Source organism: Helicoverpa armigera, chromosome 2 (assembly GCF_030705265.1).
Source record: "Helicoverpa armigera isolate CAAS_96S chromosome 2, ASM3070526v1, whole genome shotgun sequence".
Classification (NCBI taxonomy): Eukaryota; Metazoa; Arthropoda; class Insecta; order Lepidoptera; family Noctuidae; genus Helicoverpa; species Helicoverpa armigera.
The window spans coordinates 13,858,020-13,885,654 of record NC_087121.1 but is presented as its reverse complement, the minus strand read 5'-3'; the positions used below and the strand labels follow the sequence as shown (position 1 = coordinate 13,885,654).

General features: G+C 35.5%; 1 protein-coding gene across 1 annotated transcript in view; it reads right to left on the bottom strand.

Moving 5' to 3' along the window:
* The window catches only part of LOC135116632 (lethal(2) giant larvae protein homolog 1-like), a 42,475-nt gene extending 28,164 nt beyond the window's left edge, over positions 1-14,311 (bottom strand). Inside the window, exons 1-2 of the mRNA XM_064040723.1 lie at positions 14,269-14,311; positions 12,552-12,644 (exon numbers count right to left, since the gene is read on the bottom strand). Of these exons, the coding sequence (XP_063896793.1) occupies positions 12,552-12,644; positions 14,269-14,301 (126 nt within the window). The 5' untranslated portion in view covers positions 14,302-14,311. The remainder of the gene's footprint in view (positions 1-12,551; positions 12,645-14,268) is intronic.
* Between the last annotated feature and the right edge of the window lie 13,324 nt (positions 14,312-27,635).

Here is a 27,635-nt window from a genome sequence, read left to right as displayed (position 1 = left end):
GGTTTAAGGATGAGCATGTCATTGTTAGGCTATAAATAAAGGCTCGACCTTCGCAGAGGTGATCGTCCGCCCACAAAGGCGTAGCTAGTACAATCTAACTTCTTTTTTAATCATCATGCGTAGAGGTACAAAAAGGTAAAAATCCTATGAACCTTTTTGTTCAATAAAGTGGTAAAAAATGTATTGTAACGGATGATTTTTTGTACGAAGTGATGACTTTGTACACTTCAAATATTGAAGTTAATATAGCATATTTTTTTTGTGAAAGGTATGGTATGTAAGGTACTTGTTTTATTTTGAACATTGTACTAAAGGTTATTCAATGCTTTTGAGCTGAATTTAAATGAGTCGGCAAATGTGCGTGTTCAACAAAACTGTGTATTTTAACATTGTAACAGCGCACTTACATTCTTGTTTAATTATGTTAATTATTAATTTGATTAACTATATTTTCGCTTTCATCCTTGGGTTAATGCTTCCATCAATCTGTTTTGATGCGGAAAAAAAACTGAAAACGCTTAGCCCCGTGTCAAAGTTCTATAATTCGATTTAACGTTTCATCCGTTAGCCAGACAGACAAGCTTACAGTGTTTGAATATAGAAAGGAAACAATTTTTATTAAAAAAAGCAACTCATTCAGAGTGCTTTCATATTTTTTTTTACATTTTGTATCAAACAGCCACACGTCTGGTACGTGACATCGCATTGATCAATCGTATTATAGTACAATGAACGTATGTACGTATAATCTCTTATGTACTTGATGAGTATAGCTATAGGCTGTGTAAAAAAACGAATTATAATAACGAAATGTTTTGAGAACCTTACTCGGCTTCAGCTTGTGAAAAAATAAATAAGAACCACTTCCCAAATTGACATATATTATAACTGCAAAAGTAGTAAGTCCCAAAATATTTAACAAATATCTAAAAAATATCTAACTAAAGATATATTTTCGATACTCAACATTCCAAACCTATAATGTTATTCATTGACAAAAAGCAAGAGAAAATGGAGAGAGGCAATACGAGAAACGCTCGTACCATTAATACACGAACACAATGCGAAAACCTCGGCATTGTGGGATCATCCCACAGTAATTGTCATTGCTTACTTAATGCGCCGTACCAACTTGAACAAGCCTTTTACTGCATCAAATGAGCATAATAGCTATCTTTACGATCATTTTGGTATTAAAAGGCAGATTTTACAACTTTATACATTAAAAGCCAATGTTGTATTTTATTTCTCCATGGACTATCTCTCCTTTTCTTAAGTACCTCATTCAAAAAAACAGCAAAACTTTCGACCACTTTAAAAGGTCACTTCATGCATTGCATTCCGTATCTAAAAGCCCCGACCACACAATTGAAACAAAAATGTGAGGAATTTGAACATTGCAAATAATTCTACTGAACACACACAATGTGCCATTAGCTTTATGTCAATTGTCATATTTGACAGATGCCGCACGCTGGTCCATTCATAGATTTTTAAGTTATTTTATGTTGCAATATGCAAACTGGTTTCTACTGAATTTATGAATAAATCATAGTTGATAATTATTTAGATTGGTTCAGAAAAGGATTTTTGTGGGATAAAAATTGTCTGTTTGCTTTTTTACATTGATTATTTTATGCAAAACATATCGATAGAAAAAGTTTTTGAATTGGCACCACGTAAACTGATTTGTATTCTATATTTGCATATGTATGAAGTGGTAAATTTGCTTTTTACAATTTGTTTTATTATGATAAGATATTGCGATTATAATGTGATGATGTCGATGGCGGTTGGTCGGTTAGGGACGGTGAATGAACCCGAAATCTGAGCTTATCGTGCAAAGACTTGGCGCGGAAATGTTCCTCAATGCAAATATGTAGAGGAACGTGTAATCTGTTAGAGTAAACACATTAACTTACAAGCTTGTTAAGTGTTAGTTAAGTGAGTTATGTATGTTTCAATAATATATCTGTAGTAAGTAGACATGAATATTTTTTTTTCAATCGAGGTTAGCCAAAATGTGCATTGTTGATCCTCCAGGCGGATGTCAAAAGTTTTTTATCCATTTGTTATACCAATATCTAGACGTCAATCCATTGTAAGAAAAATATCCACCAGATGAATTGTGCAAACTGAAGTCATTCAAATGACTTGCGGTTACTAGACTAAATTGGCGAAATATCTTGCGAGCTCACCCAATCAAGAAACAGAACGGGAAGCCCAAAATAGGAAATGCCACCCTCGGGAATTGGACGGCTCGTAAGAACATATCTCCAAATGTGTGTTATAATAGTTAGCCTGAATTGGTGATGTCTGTAGCAAGTAGGAAACTGTGGGAGGCGCGCACTTCAGGCAATGACGCGGCTTAATGGAGGTTAAGATGTGTGCCCCCATGTAACGAGCATCGCGCCTTGTTGGACCAACTATGTACAGGCAAATTGGATGAGTTGCTATCACGTGAACACTCAGTGGAATGCTGGGGAGAAATTTGATTGAGAGTTCCATCGCGATACGTTCATAAAAAGTTTGCCGTTAGTTCAAAAGGTGCTATTACATATGAAATGGAAAACAGTTCGATACTACATTCACAACGTAGTAATACCATGCATGAGAAAGCATTTGAACATAAAAACATTGAATAGAGATATTAAACGATGGATGTCCGAGATGGTTTACAAAATAACGCATGTAATAATGACGTCGGCCTGTTACTCAATCCTGAGCGAGCGTGTGGCTGCTACAGTTTTTATATCATCAAATTAAAATACCAAAAGCTATATAATGAAATGTTCGGCGTCTGGACAGCATCACAAGTCTATAGTTAGCTATAAAATGTTACTAAAGTACACAATAGCTTACGTGGCATTATTTTTAAATATTTATTTGTGGCTTTCGGAAAGGTGAACAGATCATCGGCCGAAGCCAGCTTGGCAGCCGGTTGGTGGATGGATATTTTCATCAGACACTTTGTTGAATGCTGTATGACTACCGGTATTTAATTGTGAACATATAACACCTTCGTTTTACTTTAATTTATTTAGGGTGATAATAAATCTTTACAATTGTTAGAAGAGTTAAATCGTGCATAAACGAGCATTAAAATTCAAACGATTGGTTCCTCATTAATATTGATCCTCCAACCTATGAATAGGATAAAGCATTTGTTCGAACAGTTGTTTTTTATGAAAGCATGTTGCTGGTCGGGTCCGGCGCATGTATTTAGTGAGTAGTAAGTAGAGTACATACGGACAGTACAAAAGAAGCAAGTCGTGGCCCATCGGCTAACAACTGTGCTGGCACGCGGAATGTGGTTTCGTCAGTTCAACATAATTGAACATATTAGAATAGTATTTCTGAGTCTGATGCACGAGGTATAAAGATTTAAACATGTAACAGTTCCAATTGATTTAAGGATTAGGAAAATGGAAGAATTAGGAGTAGTTATTTTATACGAAAATAATTTACCTAACGCATTACTAAACCTCAAAAAAATACGAGTCGCCTGACCATTGAAAGGTTAAGGTACCTAATGCATACAATAAAAATGCATGACTTTCCTTTTATCGAAGATACATTCATGAAACGACGTCAGTGTCAACAAAATCGAAAAAGAGGATAAAAAATCTGTATTTCTTTCAACACCATATTTTTTGAACTAAATTAAGTACTAAAATTAGCAAGCCCAGGAGAAGACATTAGCCGCAAAATAAAAGGAATAGCGATATTGATCGCAGAATTTGCGAAACGGGTCTACCTGTTATTTGGGATTCGCCTAAGGCTACCACGAGGTTTCCAAGAAAGGGGCGTAGGTATAGCCTGACCTGAATACAGCGGCCTGTTTAAGTCTAAAGCTTTTTGTCTTAGAACGAAACTTTGTAGAAATATTGTTTGGTGAAGAATAGCGAAAGATTATCCTTAAGACAAGTCTTTTCAAAATATGAATAGCTTACTATCCTCTAAAATAATATTATCTTTGGAAATATGAAATTTGGAAATGACGCAATAAATTCGTGGAATGACCGATAAAGATTCCGATGAGATATGATTACCATCGGTTAGTGTGACAGATAGAACTTTGCGTGTCTTCAATGAAGTGCAATAATAAATTATGCATGCATGTATGTCTGTGCAATGAAAATTTCACCGTAAAAAACCCGGTCATTAGAATAAGTAGGTTCATACAACTGTACAATACCTATTATGATGTAAGTTTAGCTCAGTAGATGACAGCCTAAGGTAAACCATAAAATTAAAATACATTGATTAAACTTTGTGGTAAATGAATTACTTTATAGAAATGGAATGCATGAGACAGACAGGTAAGTATTGACAAATTAACCATACGCCAGTACACTGCTTTCGCTTTGATACAAAATCCATAGTTGCACGTAGGTAGTTCACAATGTTTTAATCAGAGCATTTGTAATGGCGTGTATGCACTGGTTTGCTGTGCTGCACAATGCAAATTAGACATAGCTTTTCCTATACAATATAGGTTCCTAGATATAAGGCACAAGCTCAGCTCTAGTTATAAAATTAACATAATACACCGCCCTTGTTCCCAGCTTGAGGGCGCGGCACCTAGGACGAGTTTGTTGCTAACCGTCTACCGTAGTCTGACCTCGCCTTTATGTGAATATTCTTACATGCAAAGCGATGATTAGGTTGGCAAGACTTGAAAGTTAGAATGTGTGTTTTTTTTTTAGATTTTCGAACCTGTTGTAAATCTAATGTAAGCTCAAATTGCTATTAACGTGATGCTATGCTGATCATATAAGGTACTTTGCATGCAAAATTATGAAAATTACAGCTCGCTTCCAAGAGTAAATAACACGTCATGTCCCAGTGTACTTAACACAATTTTCCATCGACATTACGTTTATTAGACAACAAAATAAAATCCAAATTTAAAATTACATGTAAATACGTAAAATACAAGGAAAATTAAAGGACCAAAACCGAGGGGAAGTCCTATGACCAATGACATTTGCATAAATCCTTTTTCGATGACGTTACAGATCGGCATTCAGTTACACCAAACGTAATGGTTTATCCGTAATGATGCCTATAATAACTTGCTCTCATTACGAGCTAACAAAAGACAGCATTTCTGAACATAGAAATAGCACAAATTACGAAATTATTACTAGGTACCTACGTCAAATACGAGTACTCTTCCAAGAAACATCGGTTGTATGGAAGCAGTAGAAAAACTAAAGTACTCATGTACCTGATTGTCGATTATATAATCCTTTATTAAACCTGTGACAGGTACAGAGCATGTCAAACCAGTTCTCACGGTGAGCCAATATCAGCAGTAAGAATCTACGCTTTCAATCTATAGGTAACACGTGAAGAAAAAATCTAAATTGTTACCACTAATGAAACATACATTTAAAACGCAAAAAAGTAGTTGCTAACCTGAGCAAGTGTTCAAACATAGTTAATACTGTTTATACGTATCGAATGATCTTTATAGTTCCTAAACTAAACAAGCATTAGCGGTGTAATAACACTAAATTGCATTTTAATATCTCGTGAAAGCTGTAATTCGGGTATCATAAGTACGTCACATCTATTTGAGGAAAAGCCTCGTCAAATTCCACTTTTAATGTTCCAAACTTTTGTCTAACCACAGTTACGTCTTACAACTAATCGACAGTGTTTAGTAGTATTTTCTGCAAGAGTAAACCGTTCGTTATCTTCATATCAGTAATGTCTATTGGTGTCGACGATGTCATGTCAACAATTGGATTATGGAGTTAATCTCTGTAGCTACAAGAGTATTGCCCTGATTATACACAACACAACACTCGAGATCCAGTAAGAACAACATGATTTAATTCCCCATGAATAAACGCTGAACAATCAAATCTAAATGACAGCCACAGAATTGAGAGAAGTACTGTCAATAATTTCGTCTGGCCGCAAATCGTTTGCGGTTGCTCAGCTAGCTTTTGGCAGCTGCACTATATTAATACCCGTGACCGGAATTTCAGCAATTAATTAAAACCACAATTTGCACTCCATTTGTTCGGTATCATCGAAATTGAGAGCTGTTCACTTTAATAGAATACACGATTTTAATATAAATGATCATTTGGAAGCCAATTGAATGAACGGCGGCGCAAATATTTTTGAATTCGCACAGAGACACTGCAGTGAGGTAATGCAAAAATAAATGGGAATGGAATACAATACATTTAGAGACTGGCTAATGGAGCAGACTGCTATATAAAAGTAGATCAACAGGCCCGCCGCTAGCTGTTTGTTCGCCCGCGTGCAAAACTGATTATGCCGCCCTACGACTACATACGTTTTGTCAGAAAATATATAGGGGCGGATCCAGGTGGTCCTGCCTATGTAGTTTCCAAATGCGCGAGCGAAGCGAGCGCGAAATTTTATCGGACTTAAACCAAATATGACGTAAAATTTAGCCCAAACGTAATGCAAAATTAAGCGCCTACAGTTTCTGAATACGCGAGCAAAGCGAGCGCGAAATTTTAATTATTTTTTATTTAAGACTCAAAACCAAAATTACGTAAAATGTAGCCCAAACATACATTTTCATAAATGGGGGGGACTAGGTACGACACACTCGATATACGTCCATGCGAAAACCCCCCTCGCAATTATAAGTCAATAAAAATAAAGTTACATAACGTCGTCAAAGTAGCAACGTCGCGAAGCTAAGCATCGCGGACCACTTGGAATGCCTCCAGGGACCACCGGACCACCACGGTTAAGAACCACTGACTTAAACCAACGCACTTAAATATCTATAACAATGTTTAAAGTCAGTAAAATATGTTATTTGGTGGGTTTCCCGTTGAAAAATCAACTTATAACACATGTAAGGAAGCGCGAGCGGAGCGAGCGCGAAAATTTTTAGTCCAAGGACACAAAACAAATAAAAACCACTGTAAATTAACAAAGCAAAGTCAAAAAGTAAGATATGCACAGAAGCGAAGTGCAAAAGCCGCGAGCGAAGCGAGCGCGATTTTTTCCTTAGAGTTTTCATGAAGTAAACATATCATAAAAAGCCATAACGGAGGTGCGCGAAAAATGTTTTTTCGGAATTGAATGCCTCAACAATTAAACAAAGATAAAACGCGATATCTGACATGGAGCCGCGAGCGCATTGAGCGCGAATTTTTTTGGGGATGCAAAGGGTGAAACAGTCAAAATTGATAGGAGACGACCAAAGCTAGGGCGGCTTTTTCCGAAATTTTAATGGTTTAATTTTGCCGCCCCCTAAATAGCATTTGCCCGACGCTACGCCACTGGTTGATCTTAAATCGTTTTTAAGAATCTTTAATTTTGAAAATGTCCTTTTAACAGATGTACCTAACTGAAACCGGCAGTGTAAGTAATATTCTTAGCTGTGTTCGGAAATATTGAAATCAAATCATTAGTAAAAAGATATTGTATTTTAATATTACGTGATAAGTCGCTCGATTTGCCGCCCCCTAGGACGTGCCGCCCGCGTGCGGTGCACGCGCTGCACGCCCGCTTACGGCGGGCCTGTAGATCAAGCACACGAAATAAACGATAAATTAACCAACCGCACTATATTCCAGTAAGTTCCAAACTGCATAACAAGTAGCAACCCTTATCGTAAAGTTCTCAGCATTATATTTAGTGAATGCAAGTCTACAACAGTTAGCATTCAAGTTTAAGTAAACTGGCTCGGGCACTGATAACAAAGTTGGACACGATGGTGCACAGAACTTGGGGTACGACGAAGAAATTCACTTAAAATTTCCGTCTTCCGAGATCCCGAGGAAGTTCTAGTTCCTTGTTACTTCGCCGATAAGCGCGAATGTTTTCCTATGAATGGGATTTTATGTGACTTTATTTTGGCGTTGCATGGTCGCAAATTGGATGCATTATGAAAAGATTTTGCGGTTTCTTATTTTTTGATATTTTTCATTCGGCTTTTAAGATTAATATTGCATGCAACGCATGAGTGAACACAACTTTTAAAAGGTTCTGCAGATTGTAAAGGTATATTTTTTTCAACATTTACATACTGTTTACAAAATGCAGTCGAAACAAAACAAGCTTGCAACGAACAAGAATAAGTATGCACACAATATATCGATACACATACATATCGAGTATTATTCACACCATAAATAACGCAGTCCATTTACCGAACATTCATTTCTTAGAAAGGTGATAAATATTTATTATCAGTTATCGATAAAAATTAACGGCCAGGCGAAGGGTGCGGCGTTTATTGCACCTCGATCCAGATAGTGACTAAACACTGCAAAGCCAGGACAAATAATGGAGATATTAAACGATTGAGTGCTCCTAAACGATTATTATAGCTCTTATCAAGCTATGTTGTTGTGGTTAAATTTTAATCAATTCAAATGTCTTTATTTTTCAGAGATTCTATCGAGACTTCAGTCTTATTAAGCCTGGCATTTCACTTAAGAGAAAATTGAGAAACAAAAGGCCTTTAGATTAATTAAATAAGGCTTAGAACTTTGAAAGTAATTGCGATATAGGCATCAGGACTCCGAGAAACTAATCAAAATTCAGCGAACCAAACAATGAAAATAGATTAAATTATAGTAACAAACTGAAGTGGGCAACATTACTCGTTTTGCACACCCATTAATCGATAGTCGTCGAAATTGACCAGGTGTTCAACTTATCAAAAGCTCGGTTAATGAGGCAATTAATTTGTTACACGATTAAGCGAAGGAGACCAGTACAGCGTACCCGGGAGGCCTCTATATGGAAAACACGTATGATTGTTGGCAAAGAAACCTACATAGTACATTATGTACACAGCATGTTGAGACAGTGACAGATTTTGTTCCTTTGTTGACAAACATTGTCGTGTGTAGTAAATTTTCCGTTCAGGCGTTTTTATTGCTTCTGCTGAGTGTTCGAAGGTAACGTTTGTGGAGATAATAGAGGTGTGAGAGGATGTAGATCAGGGTCAATGGATGGCAACTTCGGGCCAAAACTATAAGTCGATATTTTTGCACTTCTAAAGAGAGCAACAAATATTACTTCTAAAGACAATACATAGGTAGTACCAAAGTACTAAGTCTACTGCAGTGGTGACAAACGGCACAATATCGATTGTACCACATTATCTGCTGCTATCGGATAAAGTACGATAACGCTCCCTACTATATTGTTTAGTTATGTATTTATTAGTAACAAGCTCTAGAACATAAGAGTTTATTTCAAGGATCATTTTTGGTCCCGAAAAATCTTCCATTATAGGTTTGCTGTAATTGACAGTCTTCGTAGCCTCGTATTAAACGAGGTTGCTATGTGACCCTAACACACTCATTCAATGGGTTGTTGACATCGCTTAACAAACGATTAGGATTTAGCGTGAACTCTAAATGGAACAGCTACTTAAGGACAACTGTATAATCACTTAAAGAATAACCACTCAAATGGAACATCTTTCACACATACAAACTTATGTATATGCTGCGGATAACGACCTTTTATTAACACGCATAATAAAAACAATAATCTAAACATCTGTTTTAGTCTTAACACTCAAAACAAACTAGCAGCACTTTAGCATAACATCAAAATTTTCAAACTATAACAGAACAGCAAACAATTCGAGAGTTCATTAACTCATGAAACACGTTTAGCTACCTATAAGCTATAGATTGTCTATCGTCATAACACTTGAATGTTAATTCGAAACAATATGTCGACCTTGATTCCAATATTCATGGTGTCATCGCACAATTGGGACCGTCATCATCAATAGATTCCAATAAGAAAGAGGTTTGCTTCGGAGAACGTCCAATAGACAATATTATTAATGCTGATGGCTTTTATGAATTGCTCGTCATTGTAGTAAACAATAAGAACGGGACTGTGATTGGTTTTGTAATAATATTAAATTAAGAATGTTGGATTTGACCTTCTGCCTATGCGATGGTGAATCTGCAACGTTATGGTGCATTTTAGAATGGTCTTTGGAAGATCGCGGTCGTGCTACGTAAGTTTGCGGTTGAAATAATGGCGCGGATGTCCTTACCGGAGTTTTAGTAGGTACAAAAAGCAACTGCTCGAGACAGCACGTATTTTTAGGGTTCCGTAGCCAAAATGGCAAAAACGGAACCCTTATAGTTTCGTCATGTCCGTCTGTCCGTCTGTCCATCTGTCCGTCTGTCACAGCCGATTTACTCGGAAACTATAAGTACTACAGTGATGAAATTTGATGGGAATATGTGTTGTATGAACCGCTACAAAAATATGACACTAAATAGTAAAAGAATTGGGGTGGGGCCCCATACATGTAACTGAGGGATGAAATTTTTTTTTTCGATGTACATACCCGTGTGGGGTATCAATGGAAAGGTCTTTTAAAATGATATAAAGTTTTCTAAAAAACATTTTTCTTAAAGTGAACGGTTTTTGAGATATCGGCTCTCAAAGTCGTAAAAAGTATGTCCCCCCCCCTCTATTTTTATAACTACGGGGTATAAAATTCTAAAAAAAATAGAGGTGATGCATGCTAATTAACTCTTTCAACGATTTTTGGTTTGATCAAAGTATCTCTTATAGTTTTTGAGATAGGTTGATTTAACTGTAATTTACGGAACCCTTCGTGCACGAGTCCGACTCGCACTTGGCCGGTTTTTTTAAAATATGATGGAACTGGCCTAAACAATACACGCGTAAGAAATGATTGGTAAATTAATTAGATTTTTAGGTGAACTTTTTTCATCAGAGAACCTACAGCTTATTGTGTACACTTTATTTTATGATCAATAAAAAAACATTTTGCATTCAGTAGTTTAAATGCTTTGATATAACTTTTCAATTATACCAAACTACAAATGTTACTGAAATTTATTATTTGCTGAACCTTATCACTTATCTTTACTGGTCTATAATCTACTACATAGGAACCTAAACCAACATGTTTCTGCAAACCTAATGAATCATGATAACTGAGTGTCGTAACTTCGACCATGGCCCATTTTGGACGAAAATTCAGGTACTTTAACTGTAAAAATTATGTGCCACATCTAATCAGAAAACAAATAATAAAGGGCGATAACAAGAACAAACAATTTTGTAATCTAACAGACCTGTTATCTATGTATTATTTGGGGCCTAGTATTTTTACAAAGTACCTATTAAATTTTAAATGGGTAACTGTGACTTTTGCCTCATTTCTCTAAGTTATAATTGTGACTATTAATTGATTCTTATTTTTTTAGCAGACAATAATTACAAAATTCTATAAACAGGTTCATAAGTTAAGTCCTTAAGCACGCTGGCAATTTTTTTTTTAATATATGCCATCTATAAATAGAATTTCTCTACAGATTTTGTTATCTGGGTACATTATTCAATAAACATGAAGTCAACAATACAACTCGTCTCTTCAACTAAGTATAATTTAATTTACAGTACTAAAATCTATAAAGTTTACCGTGATTACTGAAAGGAATTATACAAATTACCTAGTCAGGGTGTGTACATAGAAGGTCATAAGCTGTAATTATTTGACCTTGCTAAAACACTACATACCCAAACTTATCAGGCATGCTTATATTAGATTAGCTACAAAAATTAGTTACACACGAAACATTAATCATTTCTTATTGTAAAAGAAGTTTGATGTTCAAAGAGTATTTATTGAATATGAAATGCGTCATAATAAGTCATTGTAGTGAATTCTCACAGTGCAATCATTATGTCATAGAGTAAATAGGAGTTTTTGTCTTATGAGCTGCAACTCGGGCTAATAAAATGCACTACAGACTTGATATTGTTGTTAGGTATGCACTTTCTGAATTTTTGAAGTTATTAAGTTTTTCTAATTGTTTTAAAGTTAGTCAAAAGAATGGTAATTGTGTTTACACTAGTTGCTCTATTAAAAATTACCAATTTTCAAAAGTTGAGCTAATATCAGTTTTTTAATTAGGTATATTGTATTTGTTTTTAAATAATAAAGATGTTTTATTTTTTAATTAAAACAGAAGTTAATTAAGCACAAAGTATTACCTATATGAGTGCAACAGGTGAATACACTTTTATGTCTTTAAGAACCATTGTTGTTTTTGTGTACATTTAAACAAAGCACTAGAATAACTACTATAGAGACAGATATTGCCTGTGTTTGAAACTAATTGAAGTGTTTTATCACTTCGAGTTCTACACTCATCCTTGTTTTACAATGGTTGGATTATTTAGGCTATCAATAAATTTTATCAATAGTAAAATAGTTTTTGTTTTTATGTTTGTCAATGATAAATAATAATTAACGAACAATTTTAATACCAAAAGATTTGAAGTAAGTACATTCTTGTATGCGTTGATAGGCTTAAAAATGCACCGCTATCAGACTAATGACATAATGCATCACTGTTTGAGAACTGATAAATATAGAAACTAATGTTGCTAATTTTCAAAACAATAACCTGTTGTCAGCTTCAGATAGAAAGTTTATCAGAGTTGAATCAACTTTTGAATTGGACTTTCTAAAGTGCAGCATTATCTGTGCACAAACAAATGAATGCATGCTAGGTACATACCTTGCGGAAGGCAAACAGTTCATTCTGAAGTTTCTGCCTCTCAGCAGAGGGCTGCTGGCCCTTGCCGCGTATGAACTTTAGCATCCTGCCGGCCTGCAACAGAACAACCACTTAGCTCACTTCACACACCACACAAAACAAACAGACAGACAACACTACCCCCACCATTATAATTTCATGCTTAGACGCGCGAACACTAGTACACCGACCGGCATCAAAGAGCCGACTGAGTTTTATAGGCTGTTAGCTCATACCCGCCGATACGATCGCCTAGCCCCCGCACCGAGATAATAACACGAGCTACACTTAGAATCGCAAGATAACCGGCTCGCAGATAACACGATCGATAGCCTAATATACCGAAAAACACCCAATTTAAAGTGACTCTATCACTATTTGGAATTATGGCCACTGACCGCAGACAACGCCTGCCCGACAGGTTACACGTTTAACAATACAATAATACAATGTTTTGGGTAACCTATGAATGAATGTCTGTAGATAAGTAAAGTTTACATACCCAAAGACGACAGTTTGAAGGGTTTTAGTGATAAAATCCAAAATTAGAGGGATGACAGACAAGTCACAAACGGCGTCAGAAAAACACACAAACATGAAAAAGCACTCACAAATTCATGAACGCACGCACGCACAACGCACCCACACTAACGTCGAGAAGTGACGTGACTGGTTTTATGTGTTGCCACATATTGAATGCACTTTTCCCAGAGTTCTAATTAAATTAAGAACCGTCTACAGAAGTTGAAATAAGTACTTTAATTCAATTATCTTGTGATTGCAATAGTAACTGTAAACTTCATTAAATTTTAAGTTTGTTTGATGAATAGCTTTTTATAGCTGAGTTTTAAAGAATGCATTCCAGCTAATGGAAGTACAATGGGAAATTCGAATAAAAAATAGCTGTATGTTTTTGTACATAAAAACCTATTCAACATTTTAACATTTGTTTATTTTAAATATAACATCAGAAGAATGTGTATAAAATATATTTAGGTTATATAATATGATTGATTCTACCGTATTTTTATTTATATTTTTACCCATGCAACATTCAACTGTAGTGCGTTCAAAAACTAATGTAGAATTTTTAGTCAAGTGAATGCCAGAGTTAATAAATCGATTACATAATTTACATTTTTAATAAGCTTTCAGTGAAACTTATAATTTGTGGTATTACGTATATTATTTGATTTTTATAATAAGTTAATCATATGCATTGATGGTATCCTACTTTTATAAAAAGTATTTGAACGGTTCTCCCACAGCTTATACAATATTCAGAATTGCCAATCATTAAAAACTATTTTTTATTTACCTCAAATTAGGTATTTGCAATTTTGTTGCTGATAAAAAGCCAAAAGTCTGTAAATAATGTCAATAATTTTGCGAAATTATTTACTTGTAATGGTATGCGACAAATAAAACAAAGCGTTCAAGCGGTGTGATGAAAAATTTAATGAAACGTGACATGTTGCTTTTATTTTTTACCAGGCGCTTTTGCAAACAACACAACACACTGTTAATAATATACTTCAATCTATTAATTGCAGGCACTGATGTTTAGAACTAATTTGCATTTCTATTTCACTCACACTTGCACGAATTGCAATTCTCACGGTGTGTGGTAATCACCGAATTTTATAACCAAATATATTCGTGAAAAGCATGAAAATAGCACTTTTTTAATTAAACGCACCGAAGGCTGTTCTTCTAGAGATGTTACACTCATTTTAAACTTGTAATAAGAGAGAAATAAGAGAGGTGTTTCTTGTCACATGTACACGACAGGCACTAGCAATCGATGGCAGCCGGCGTAATCCTCCCTATTTAGTTAGTCTGTGGTTGCCACCCTCTGCAAATATCGAGGGGTGGGTCTTTTATTTTTTTTTTTCTTAATATCCGTTGCGTATTGTTGCCTTTTGAGGGCTTCGGTATTTATCTATAAGTAAGTTAAAAATATATTTGACGACGCCGGGTATTGAATTAAAAGGTCCATTTATGTCTTCAAAATGGATATAGATTATACTAAGATTTATGTTTTTAGTTCTTTGACATACACGCTCTTAAATATCAAGTCTTCGCGGGAAAAATAAAATCGACTTTTGTTGTTATGAATGCTGTTAACTAAGTACCTACTCCATTTATTTGAATGTTTCCGATATAGTAAATCGACGGTAACGGTAAAGAAAGGTGGCACGTATTGTTAACACTTAATTAATTATTATTCATTCGTTTGTAGCTGCCTTTTTTCAAACAAAAAAAAAATTGGAGAATGATAATACTGAAACATCTTAACAGTATGGTCTAAAATTAATAGATAGATAATAAAAGTAGATACCAATGCTTTTACAGTACAGGCCGTAAATCTACATACCTATAACATCTCCCGAAGGATTTCGAAAACATGTGTTATTAGTATGTACCTACCTAAGTATTTATTGATCCACGTACCAAACTTCCTGATATATATGAACAGATGGCAGGATTGCTCATTACTTATTTCATGAATAACAATTTACAGCGACAATAATACCTGCTAGGTTTACAATTAAGTCGGTATGGCTACAGTTTCAACCTTGCATTTGAATATTTCGCGTCCACATATCAACTTGCTTCTTGATGATAATTAATTATTTATGAAGACTTAATCTGGTCGCTAGGAGGATAAATAACAGTAATTTCGAACCAAATAGACTGCAACAAAAGACAATACCTACCTTTTTTCTTGAAATTAGTACTTAATTAAGATTATCAAAAAGCTCACCATTGTATTTAGAAATTAAAGAAAGTTAATGCAACACAGCTTGGAGTGTCGATACATTATTTTTATACCTATCACTCAATCGGACTCATTTTGTCGTTAGCTTTGATTTTTAAACGACTGAATTCAGGAAAAAGCCTGGATGGCTGCTTAGCACGGTATGGCGCTGTATTGTAGTGTAACATCGCTGTCTATCAGATTGGCTTGCTTTGGGCAAATTCTAGCTCAACCCGAAAAGAATATGAGGAAGACACACATTCACATACGTACAAGCGCGGATCCAGCCCTCAAAAAAGGTTGTGGTCACAGCCAGTGGCGCCACAGCATGGGTTATATCTCAACGCATACTATGTATATGTCACCGTAAGATTACAAACATCGTTAGATTACAATCTATCTCGAGAGATTGTAAACTGTCGAATTATTGTGAACCGTAACATCTGATTGCAATTTAACGCATTATTTTTCGCTATATTATAATCTATCGATGAGAAATTGTCAAATTGTCAACTGTCCGAAAGCTCTCCCTGATTTGTCAGTCTTTTTGTAAGATCGACCAATAATCCGTTCTGTTCCCATGGAGTTCCCGTAGAGTTAGGAATGAAATAGAGGTGTCAGTTAAATAAAATAAATGCTCTTCAAAAATTATTCAAGGATTTATTATTTAGTACGAGTATGTAATTAATATTCCTGACATATGGAGAGAACAAATTGTAACGAAATATTTATTCTTCAAACACAAATTGAAATTGGAAGCATATTCATTTCTGACACTTACGCGCGAATATTAGACATTTAAATAAAACTACTTTTACGGATTTTATCGCGGTTATATTATATTATTTAATCCCGACGTTTAAAACCGACCGCGATAAAATCCGTAAAAGTAGTTTTATTTAAATGAAATTGGAAATTATAAGAAACTTTATTAAAAAAAAAAAACAAAACAATTAGGTAGTTTGTCTTCAAACACAAATTCATTCCTAACTCTACGGGAACTCCATGGCAACAGAACGGCTGGTCGTGATTGGTCGATCTTACAAAAAGACTGACCAATCAGGGAGAGCTTTCGGACAGTTGACAATTTGACAATTTCTCATCGATAGATTATAATATAGCGAAAAATAATGCGTTAAATTGCAATCAGATGTTACGGTTCAGAATAATTCGACAGTTTACAATCTCTCGAGATAGATTGTAATCTAACGATGTTTGTAATCTGACGGTGACATATATATACGTACCAACAGCGCGGACACAAATAAACCCAAACAAATTAAAAGAAACTTGTGTACAGCGGAAAAAACGCGAGCGCAACGAGCGCGAAATTTTTTGAGTTATGGGATACAAAAGTACCCAAAGCAAGCAGTTAAAAGAAAACACTGTAAAGTGACAAAGACGCGAGCGTAGCGAGCGCAAAATTTTTTGAGTTTTGGATCACAAAAGTACCCGGACCGCTTATATGAAACCAACTTAAAGATTTTTTTGTAATTGTTGGTTCCAGGACTCTCAAATTCCCCAGCGGGGCCCAGCAGGGCCAAGGCCTGCCGGGGCTGCGGGTTGTTCGAAAGAGATACCGCGGCCCTGGTACATAAAAGGCCTATGACGGAACACGACGATTTTAGTCAGTAAGAGTCTGACACTCCCTCACCGCTGCTAACCCACAGCGGGAGGGGTCATTTGATGATTTTACGTCGATAAAAAAAAAAAAAGGACTCTCAAATTAAACTCAGTACCAGTGATTGTCACTTCTGTGTCTCAACTTTTTGTTAGATTGAGGACTCAAAAAGTAAAAGCAGCATAAATTTAAATATGTAAAGAAAAAAACCGCGAGCGAAGCGAAGACTTTTGAGTCAAAAGTCTATTAAGGTTGTGGGCATGCCCATCGTGCCCACAACGGCGGATCCGCCCTTGCATACGTAGGTTTAAGTGTAGTCAAGTCACCACGACGGCCTGTAGACCTTCTTTAACTTATTTGAAATAATTCCTGGTTCTCCATTATCATTGTTCTTCTGTGAACTCACTGTTTTGTGCCTGTTTAGATACGTTTGTTGTTGGCGCAGGTATTGTATTAATTTTCACCGTGTTCACGTTGTTTCCTAATTTGTTTAGCTATTAGTTTCATGTTTTCATTTAGGTACGAATAAATACAGTATATAGGTATTTGGGTAGATAGCCTGTGCAAAATGTATCCTCATTTAATCAGCTTTAGATCGCCAACAGAGGTTGCACAATTGCATGTAGCTAACATACAAAGATCAGTGGGACAGCGTAGGTGTGCGCCCCCAATCATAGGTGACCACACCAATTACAATAAATACATCATTAGGTATTAAAACTATAGACAAGTATATAGAATAAAAACATTTCCTAACCAGACTACTACTTACCTATATTTTACTAGACGAAATAAATAGTCATTTAATTTGTTTCTGCAACCCCAGTAATCAGAGTAATGATGTTGGACAAAGTCTCCCTTGTATTGTGAAATTCCAAACTGGGGTAAAATGACGCTGTCTTTATTACGGATTCAAATGAAAATCACAACTAGCAGGGGGAGAGTGGTTTGCTAAATTGAAATAGGTAAGGTAAGAACTTAATGTGTGTATTCTTTGAAAAAAGTAATAATTCATTGGGTTGTTGTTGATGTTCTGTGTGGCTATCTTCTGAATAAAGCTGTATTACTTATATAAGAGAATTTATGGAATATTTTACCAATCAAATAAATCTCTTAATAGTAATATTAGGTGTATAAAGCGTATTTTTGCTGTGCTTGTTAATAGAGATCGAATAAATATGGTATGGAAATAAGCGAGGCTCTGGAGACCTTCGTTCAAAGCTCTTCGTCACAATTAGCGTTCTCAAATCGGAATGATGAATGCCTGAGCACACGATTCTTTGTAACAAAAGAATATCGACTTTCCGTTCATTTCAGTGGCCATATTTTATCTGAAAGTACACTCCCGTGCACGTTTTCCGAAGATACTAAAAATTTTATTGCAAATTAGACTCTTCCAGATATGATCACGCTCGAGGAAGACATTGTTTTAGATTTTCCAGAACGTTCTATTGAAAGCTGGTTCCGTTGGGATTTGGATGGAATGGAAACAAGGAGGCGTGAGCGCGGATTTGACTACGTAACCCCTGAGGAGTTTCGGCAATTTATGGGGTTCAAAATGATATTGGTAATTCGATAATAGCAAGAGTAAGTTAAGAAGAGTTCGATAATAGTGAAGTTTTTTCTTAACTTTAACACTGATATTTATCAATGAAGACGTAAGGACCCACTTTTTATTCATTTTCATAGTTTAGCTTTTGAATTTAATAAGTGATGTTGATTTCACTTGTAATCAACCTTTCAACCTCGAAACGCTCGAAAGATGATGATGATGATGAATGTATGGAGTATATACTCCCACGTGATACGCGGGCAGAATGTTAGTACTTATGAGAAATATAGTTTCCAACACATAGACGGTTATGGTATAAAAGCTATTTGTATGCGCATAAGAAGGCAACGAATTTCCAATAATGTTGCAGTTTCAATAAATTCTGTTAAAAAGTGAATAATTCCAATATTTCCAGCAGATGTTCATGTACTTAGGTACGTGACATCTGTTGTAGTATATAGGTACTATTCAAAGTCTAGACCTTGGTAAGTTTTCTTAGTTTCAGTAGCACCGTACAGGCATGGACACTAATAAAATGATCATTCTGGGTTCCGTTTTGATTGCGATTGCAAAGTATAGGTACAAAGTTTTTTTATATTTTAAATGTTTTTTTTTTCTAATTTAGAAAATGTGAAATAAACGGGTTACAGAAAAAAGTTATACTGGATGTTATTCCTTGTGATTATTTATAGCACAATGATCACTGTTTAAAACAAAACAGACTTTTGTAGTGTACCTAAAAGTTCTAAACCATAATATCCTGGTGCTAATGATTAACAGACGCATTCGAAACACTGGAAACCATAGTGAAACATGTCAAATAAACAATGACGTCAGAGCCAGGAACTTTGAAAGCGACGATCCCATTCATCTGTGTATAGTTTGCCAATTTTGCGTGGGCCCCGTCAGTTTTTAGACCGTACGATCGGCGTCCGACTTATGTAGGTAACTGCAATTTTTTTTTTATGTAAGGAGAGTTGGATATGGGGAAAATTCTTGGAGTGTTGGTCTACTCTGGTTACCTTTCGGTAGAAATAAGTTATTATACTCTCTTATGAACTTTTATTACGTACACCTCTTATGTATTCCTCTTATATATTTCCCTTATGTACTGCTCTTATGTACTCTTCTTATGTACTCCTTTATTAACTCTCTTATGCACTCTTTTATGTAGATTCTTATTTACTCTCTTATGTACTCTCATATGTACTCTCATATGTACTCTCCTATGAACACTCTTATATACTCTCTTATGTAATCCTCTTATGTACTCCACGTATGTACTCGCTTATGTGCTCCTCTTATGTACTCTCTAATGAACTCTCTTATCTTCTCTTCTATTTATTTGTTTTTCACTTTTTATTCTTGCACTTTGTCGGCGTGATTGATATGCAGTCCAAATCAGTACCAAAACAGTCACTGTGATTAAGCGAGGACAGACGGACAGACAAATATGGGGAAACTACCTATAAGGCTCACCATACATGTACCTCCTGGTGGAGCAGTTACCCAATTATCAACATACATGGACCGCTCTTGCAGTCAAGAACAAAGAACTGCTCAAGCAGTTATGACTCACTGACTGAATTTCAAAATAGTAGAGCACCATGGATTTTGAATGAAGAGCGCGGGCGGAGGCTGTGCTCGAGCTGACAGCTCGTGTATTAGTTCGTTTAGTCATGTATGTTCTACGAGTATTGACGTTAGTTTTTGTGTTTTATATATTTTTTCTCAGATATATTACGTACTATTTTATCAATATTAAAAAAAAAACACATTTTGTAATTTTAGAATCGTCTCAACGATCGTGTCCAAATCGTATGGTATAAAATGCTTGTCTGGTTGTGGGTTGGCGGCCGTTGCCATGGTTACCCACATCGATTGACGCCGGGCGCATCTTGCATCGTGCAACACAACCTAATAAGGCTTTGTTGGAGCGAATGAAGGGAGGTTTCCAATGCTCTGCTTTATACTGCTGTACCCCCGTCTGTTCGATGTGGTTCTCGGTATACCAATTTGCAGCAGTGGCTTGATAGAATTGAAGATAGTCGAGTTTAAGGATTACCTGCGTCGGCTAACTGTTGCTTATTTCAACGCGAATTTAATGGTAGTAAACCGAAGGATATGACGAATTTGCGAATAAAATACGTTCCATTTTTATTGTTTTATGTAAGGAAAAGCTTTAAAAGCAATTCTAAAGTTCCTACACTAATTGACATTAATCTTTCACCGGATGGACTACCTAACAATGTGGTTTGTCCATTTGCCAGAACACAATTTTGTACCTTCTTGGACAGAGTACAAATTACTTAGGGACAATTTCTGTACCTTTATGAGTGGCAACAAATTAAGGGGTTATGCAATCAGTGCGAGAGCACTCTTCAACGTTTGGTACAAACTAAGTTAAATAAATTGCTGTACTTAATTTAAAAGAAAATGAAGTAAAAGCTTTGCAAATGTTGTTCCTAGACCGCCCGCAGTTATTCCACGTTTCTTTTGCTCCGCTTGGTTAACTTGGTTTTAAAAGAAGTAATTTTAAACTGTTAGAATCCTTTTCAGCTTGTATCAAAATGTTTTCAAACTTACTAGATTTAACATAATTCACAATTATTTTTGGTTAACTAACAGAAAAGCATACAAAAGACTGACAGTTTTTTTGTTTAATTTCACCGGATTACATTAAGGAAGGTATATTTTTTATACAGCCTATTCGGAGACACCGGGGTTGCCATGTTGGAATTTAATTTCGTTGGCTTGTGATCCTCTGGATGTTTTGAATAATTCCCTCAACGGAAATCTTATTCGTCGAAGCTTAAAATAATTATGAACTGAATATTTCGGATTAGCGTTTGGGACGGTATTTTAGGTAGTTTAGTGTTGTTTTTAGCTGTGGTTAGAACTTTTAGTTTTGATAAACGATATTCTAATATAGGTAATTTGGGTTTTGAATTCAACCGAATTAATTTAATCACATCTATAGCTATTCCTGGGTTATAAATAAACCAGACCGTTTTCCAAGGAAATCTATAAAAAGAGAACCTACTTACTTAAATTTACTTTTCATAGAATTTCCGATATGTGTGCTGGCATCGTTAAAAGTTTTCACGGCGACTTTATGGTCTCCTAGTTACAGCCTTTGAAGAGCTCGCAGTAAAGTGAGAATTGGTACCCAACTACCCGTCGGTCGGTCGTTCTAGAGAGCGTTTCATGTAGAATTGTAGAACAAAAAGACAAAGGGTAGGAATACTGGATTGTTAGAAAATTTCCAGGAAAGGAAAGTAGTTAATAAGTAAGTACTGATTACTAGATATTCGATCATTCAAAGGTATAAGTTCAATTTTATGAAACTAACAACCGTAGCATAATTTGACTTAGCAAAATGTGATGATCACTCTAATATATTATTTTTCCTCTCACACTTTGTGTGAATTTTACATATTTTCAGATGAATTTAAATGAACACAATATGGCGACATAGGAATAGATCATATTTGCATAGGTATCCCTTGGGTTTTGTCGCTGCAGGCAAACGCAACAAAGACTACAATTTTCACCAACCAAAATTATATATGTCACCGTAAGATTACAAACATCGTTAGATTACAATCTATCTCGAGAGATTGTAAACTGTCGAATTATTGTGAACCGTAACATCTGATTGCAATTTAACGCATTATTTTTCGCTATATTGTAATCTATCGATGAGAAATTGTCAAATTGTCAACTGTCCGAAAGCTCTCCCTGATTGGTCAGTCTTTTTGTAAGATCGACCAATAATCCGTTCTGTTCCCATGGAGTTCCCGTAGAGTTAGGAATTAAATAGAGGTGTCAGTTAAATAAAATAAATGCTCTTCAAAAATTCTTCAAGTATTTATTATTTAGTACGAGTATTTAAATTATATTCCTGACATATGGAGAGAACCAATTGTAACGAAATATTTATTCTTCAAACACAAATTGAAATTGGAAACATATTGATTTCTGACACTTACGCGAATATTAGACATTTAAATAAAACTACTTTTACGGATTTTATCGCGGTTTTATTATATTATTTAATCCCGACGTTTAAAACCGACCGCGATGAAATCCGTAAAAGTAGTTTTATTTAAATGAAATTGGAAAATTATAAGAAACTTTTATAAAAAAAAAAACAAAACAATTAGGTAGTTTGTCTTCAAACACAAATTCATTCCTAACTCTACGGGAATTCCATGGCAACAGAACGGCTGGCCGTGATTGGTCGATCTTACAAAAAGACTGACCAATCAGGGAGAGCTTTCGGACAGTTGACAATTTGACAATTTCTCATCGATAGATTACAATATAGCGAAAAATAATGCGTTAAATTGCAATCAGATGTTACGGTTCACAATAATTCGACAGTTTACAATCTCCCGAGATAGATTGTAATCTAACGATGTTTGTAATCTTACGGTGACATATACAAAGGAAATCTGTATTCTATTATATTCCTACGTATTCCATTTCACTAGGTATTTGTAGCGCGAGGGGTAAATAAAGAAGGTGATGTATGTACCTACATACTCACGTCCCTTTTTAGCACTGGAAGCTGACTATAAAATGCTTAATAAGTCTCAGCGAAGTATCCTTTAAGTACTTAAGCATGGAAGTATTTTAGAAACATTGGAATATTACACAAGGAACAGAAAATATAACCATCTAATAAGAAGCCTTTTCTCAGAAAGAGACATCGATAAGAAGAATTTATAGTATATGAAAGTCATTTCAGTTTCTATTATTATTCAAATGAACAAACAAACGACAGTTCCAACTCAAATTAATTATTCACAACACAAAATCCTCTACAGGTAGTAAAATGAGCGCAAATTAAGTGCCCCAAAGGCTTGCAACCCTGATGGCATACGAATTAGTTTGCCAAACGCGAAATAATGATTGCAAAGTTCTCGAGGTATGAAATAAAGCGGTCCCATGCTCACCCGGACCCGGAACTCGTAACTTTTAGGGGTGGCCACCCCCCAGATTTCACCACGGGACTTTCAAGCCGGACTTTTGATACGCAACCGTTTTTAACTATGCCTTTGTTAGCGCCCATTGTGTGTGTATTAAAAGGCTTTTATTCATGTATTTTCTCTGCCCATTCTTACTTGTTGAGCGCTGATATTAAAATTGGATGGCTACCATAATGGTTCATGTATTTGAGTAACTGCTAGTTAATGCCAAATGTAGCGCTATTCATAAAAGCGTAGTCTTGAGCTGAATTCGGTTGATATCAGTAGACAAAAAGATTATACCTGTATGACTTCTGACCCGTTACAATAAAAACACAAACACTGACGGTAAATAAAAAAGCTTATTCTTTATTATACGTACATTTAAAAGTAATATTTGTGAAAACCGCATATGCAACTCTCTCGTAAGGAAGGCCTGTATTTTTTACGTTTATATAGCTGCCCCTATCTGCTGATATTAAATACAGCCAATACTGGTTGTATGGCGCTGTACACAATCGCAGTATATACTCTGATATATGCCTTTGTAGGGGCATGGCTAGGTATATGATTGTTTGCAAAGGAATGTTCGGCATCCGATGCACGCAGGAGTGATGGCATTTAATAGCGAAAGTGATACGAGATATAACTACTCCTATACTGAACTACGTAGGTACGGCTAGTGTTGAAAGGCGTTAACTTCATAGTAGGAACAAGCTATTGACTACTATGTACTTACATAATACACTTGAGGTATTTACCTGCATGAAATAGCACTTCAGCTGGCTTAATTAGGTGTAAATTACAAATATTTTTTTGACAAAACACGACAAAATTACCATTCACAACAACTTAACAGCACCTCCAATAACACATTTACTCAACAGCCGCATTTACCGAACTTTTCCCAGCAAAAACTCCCAAAACTGTACTTGAAAACAGAACGCCTCGCCATACCAAAAGTAGACGCAAGTTTCAACTCCATAATTGTCTTAAGACATTTTGAAAGACCCCATCAATCCACGTAGGAGTTCCTGCAGACGACAATTTGACTATTATGTGACTGAATGAACTAAACGGACGGTGTACGCCACGGAGTAAGAACATGACCACGGAGTAAGGAGATAATTTAATGCAGGTAAGTCAGGCGCCTTCTTCTAGGTCAAATTCTTAGGTACTTTGGACATGGTCAAAACGATCACGAGTGAACTAACGAGGCGTTCGGTTTCTTTGAGACATCTGTCAACGATTTTTGGTATTACAATAATAATCTGGTCCAAAGAAGAAGTATGAGGGCGAAAACTATGACGTTCTTAGACCCCGCTCATCCACATTTTAACGTGCTACTTTCTTAGACGATTTTCCGGTATGGCACCTCCGCTAGTCATTTTGTTCTCCATGGACTGAACGGTGTGCGCTCAGGCGAATGATTTGGAAGCACTCTCGCTAACGACACGATTGTCGTAAATGTGTAAGTTTAACGTGAGAGCTGGGTCAGCTGGCTCAAGCTCTGGTCTTGGGTTTGGTGAAAAGTTCGTCTATTTTTAGCTACAATGTGTTACAAAGTATGGTTGGTTATGAGAAGTATGGCTGTTACTTCAAAAGTGTTATACGGCTAAATGGCTTTATTGATTGAATTGGCAAAAGATGGCAATTGACGCGACTGAAGGCTGTAATATCTACTTTTTAGATTTTCCTAAAGCATTAGTACCTAACGATATGAATTGTTAATTATGAGATTATAAATACTCACAATTCGTTGATAGAACTTATGTTAGGTATATTAAAAATATTTTCCACAATTTTAATTTTGACAACACTGAACATGTTCATCAAGCTTATTAAAAGACCATTCCACCATGAATTAATCTACAAACTTAATTAAATTTTCATCTTGATTAAGTTATTCCAGGACTGCACTTCACTACAACCATAAACAAAGTTTTACACACAGACAATCTTCTATCTTTATAGTCTATTGTCTAGAATTCAGTCTAGATTTACGGCTAGGAGTCTAGGCTTGCGGTTTTATGTCGTAGTAAGTTAGTTAGAACAATTGGAACAAGTTGGGGTCGGTTCTAGTTTTATTTGTGTTCTAGTATTAGGACGGACTTGTAGTCTGCCCTGAGGGTTTTAGACAATGCGGTTGAAGCTAAGCTTTACGTTCCACGCCTTGTTAGACGATGGTCTAAAATTGAGTTTGGACGAATTGGTGCACCAGTGTTTGTATTTTGTATGAATGGGTCGCTAAAAATATACCGGTTTAGTATGTAATATCGGGTCTTTGTAAGAAAATGGAGGACAAATTAAGTTGACCGGTTCTGTAATAGATCTATCTTTTTAAATTCGGGGGGCACTCAAGTTGATTAATTTGGTTTCAAATAACGAAAGAACTTGTATAGCGTATAATAAGTAATTTTTGATTAAGCTAGAGTAGACTATCTAGGTATTTTAGAAATTGCTTCTTCAATATTTTCTGTACAATTTTCTATTACGTTATGTAATAATCCATCATACGTACTCTCACGAAGTTCATAATAAATGAATCTACTTTTCAGACTAACTCGAAATAAAATTCGCACCTAAGAAATAAATATTAAATTTTTCTCCGAAAAAAGTAGCAACGCATGCTATCATTTGAAATATAAGTTCATTTATAATATGAATCGTATACAGAGAGAGTTATGAACTGGAGTGGTTGGCGGCCGGCCAGCACATTACAACCCCCGATATAGGTGTCCTGCAAGAAATTATGCAAAAAATATGAGTAATACTCGCAAAAAAGATATCTTTATTTATTGTTATTGCATTTTTCTGGCATTTTTTACAGGATTTACTGCTAAGGTTTGGTGAATGGTAACACTTTTCGGTCATACTGTTTCTATAAAATACTTAAGCTGAATTTGGCTGCGGTGTCCGTACGTTGAAAGCTTTCAGGACTTTTCTACTCTTTGTGTTTTGTTTGTACTCTAACAGCACCATAAACAGTCATGTATCTCCCAAAATAAAAGCAATATACCGTTACAAGCGTGAACAGTTCTGCAAGAGATCTTTATTTTTAATCGACTTTCCAAAAAGGCTCAAAAGGCTCTCAATTCGACGGAATCTACTTTTCTTAAAACAAATAAAGAGTTCTATATAGCTATCTTCTCTCTATAAAGCACTACTTGGTATTAATATAAGCACAATAACTCATGCTAATGTCTGAAGCTGCTTTAATTAAGCTATAATTAAACAGGGTTACGCAGGAAGCCATTGATCATGCACTAAATATCTAATCCTGCACAGTATATGAGGACAATATCTGTGAAATGTGTGTTTGCGTAGATATTAAACTGTAACATTATAGTTATTAAGCGATATATTACAAGCGAAGCAATCTTACGAACAATAGGTTAGCAGAACAAATCGAATTTTAAAACAAAAAACGTATAACAAACGAATAACGATACCTACGCAATTAAAAAAATCTGCTGCATGACATACGATTGTTACGTGTGTGTCAATAGGTATGTTACCTCTCATATAACTGCTATACATATATTGCTATTATAAATCCTAAATCTGCACGTTATGCTTTTGTAAAGAACTGCTGAATCGATTTAGATGAGTGTGGAAAAGAGCTTACAACTCGAGGAACAGCATTGAATAGTTGTTACTTATCAGTAGGCATGCGATAAGTAGTACATCCAAAAGGCGGGAGAAGTTACGGACTGAAACTATAGATATTTATATCTAAAAATTCTTGAAAATATAACACATTACTGTCATGAAAAGAGCACAGATTTCTTTACTTGATACATTTGTAAACTGAACCATAGACACGATATTGATTTTCCGTGGCAATGGGTAACTTTTGGCAAGGGCACAATGTCAGTGAACCTTGTTATATTCAAAACATTTGCAACCTCATTTTATGTTAGACTCCTTGAAATTGTTTATTCTAGAGCCTCTTAAAGGCATGTAATGTAACCTTTTAGCTTCTTTTAGCAGTTTATTGCTCCTAATTGTTGCTTTGTGTAAAAGAAGTTCTACAAAACAATGGTAAGTTTTCTTTTTCGCGGAACATCAAACAATAAAATTAAACAAAAGAAGCGTTCAAAGTGTAGGTAATTTTATAAATGTGGGCAAGTTTTTATACGAAATTAGAGCTAACTTT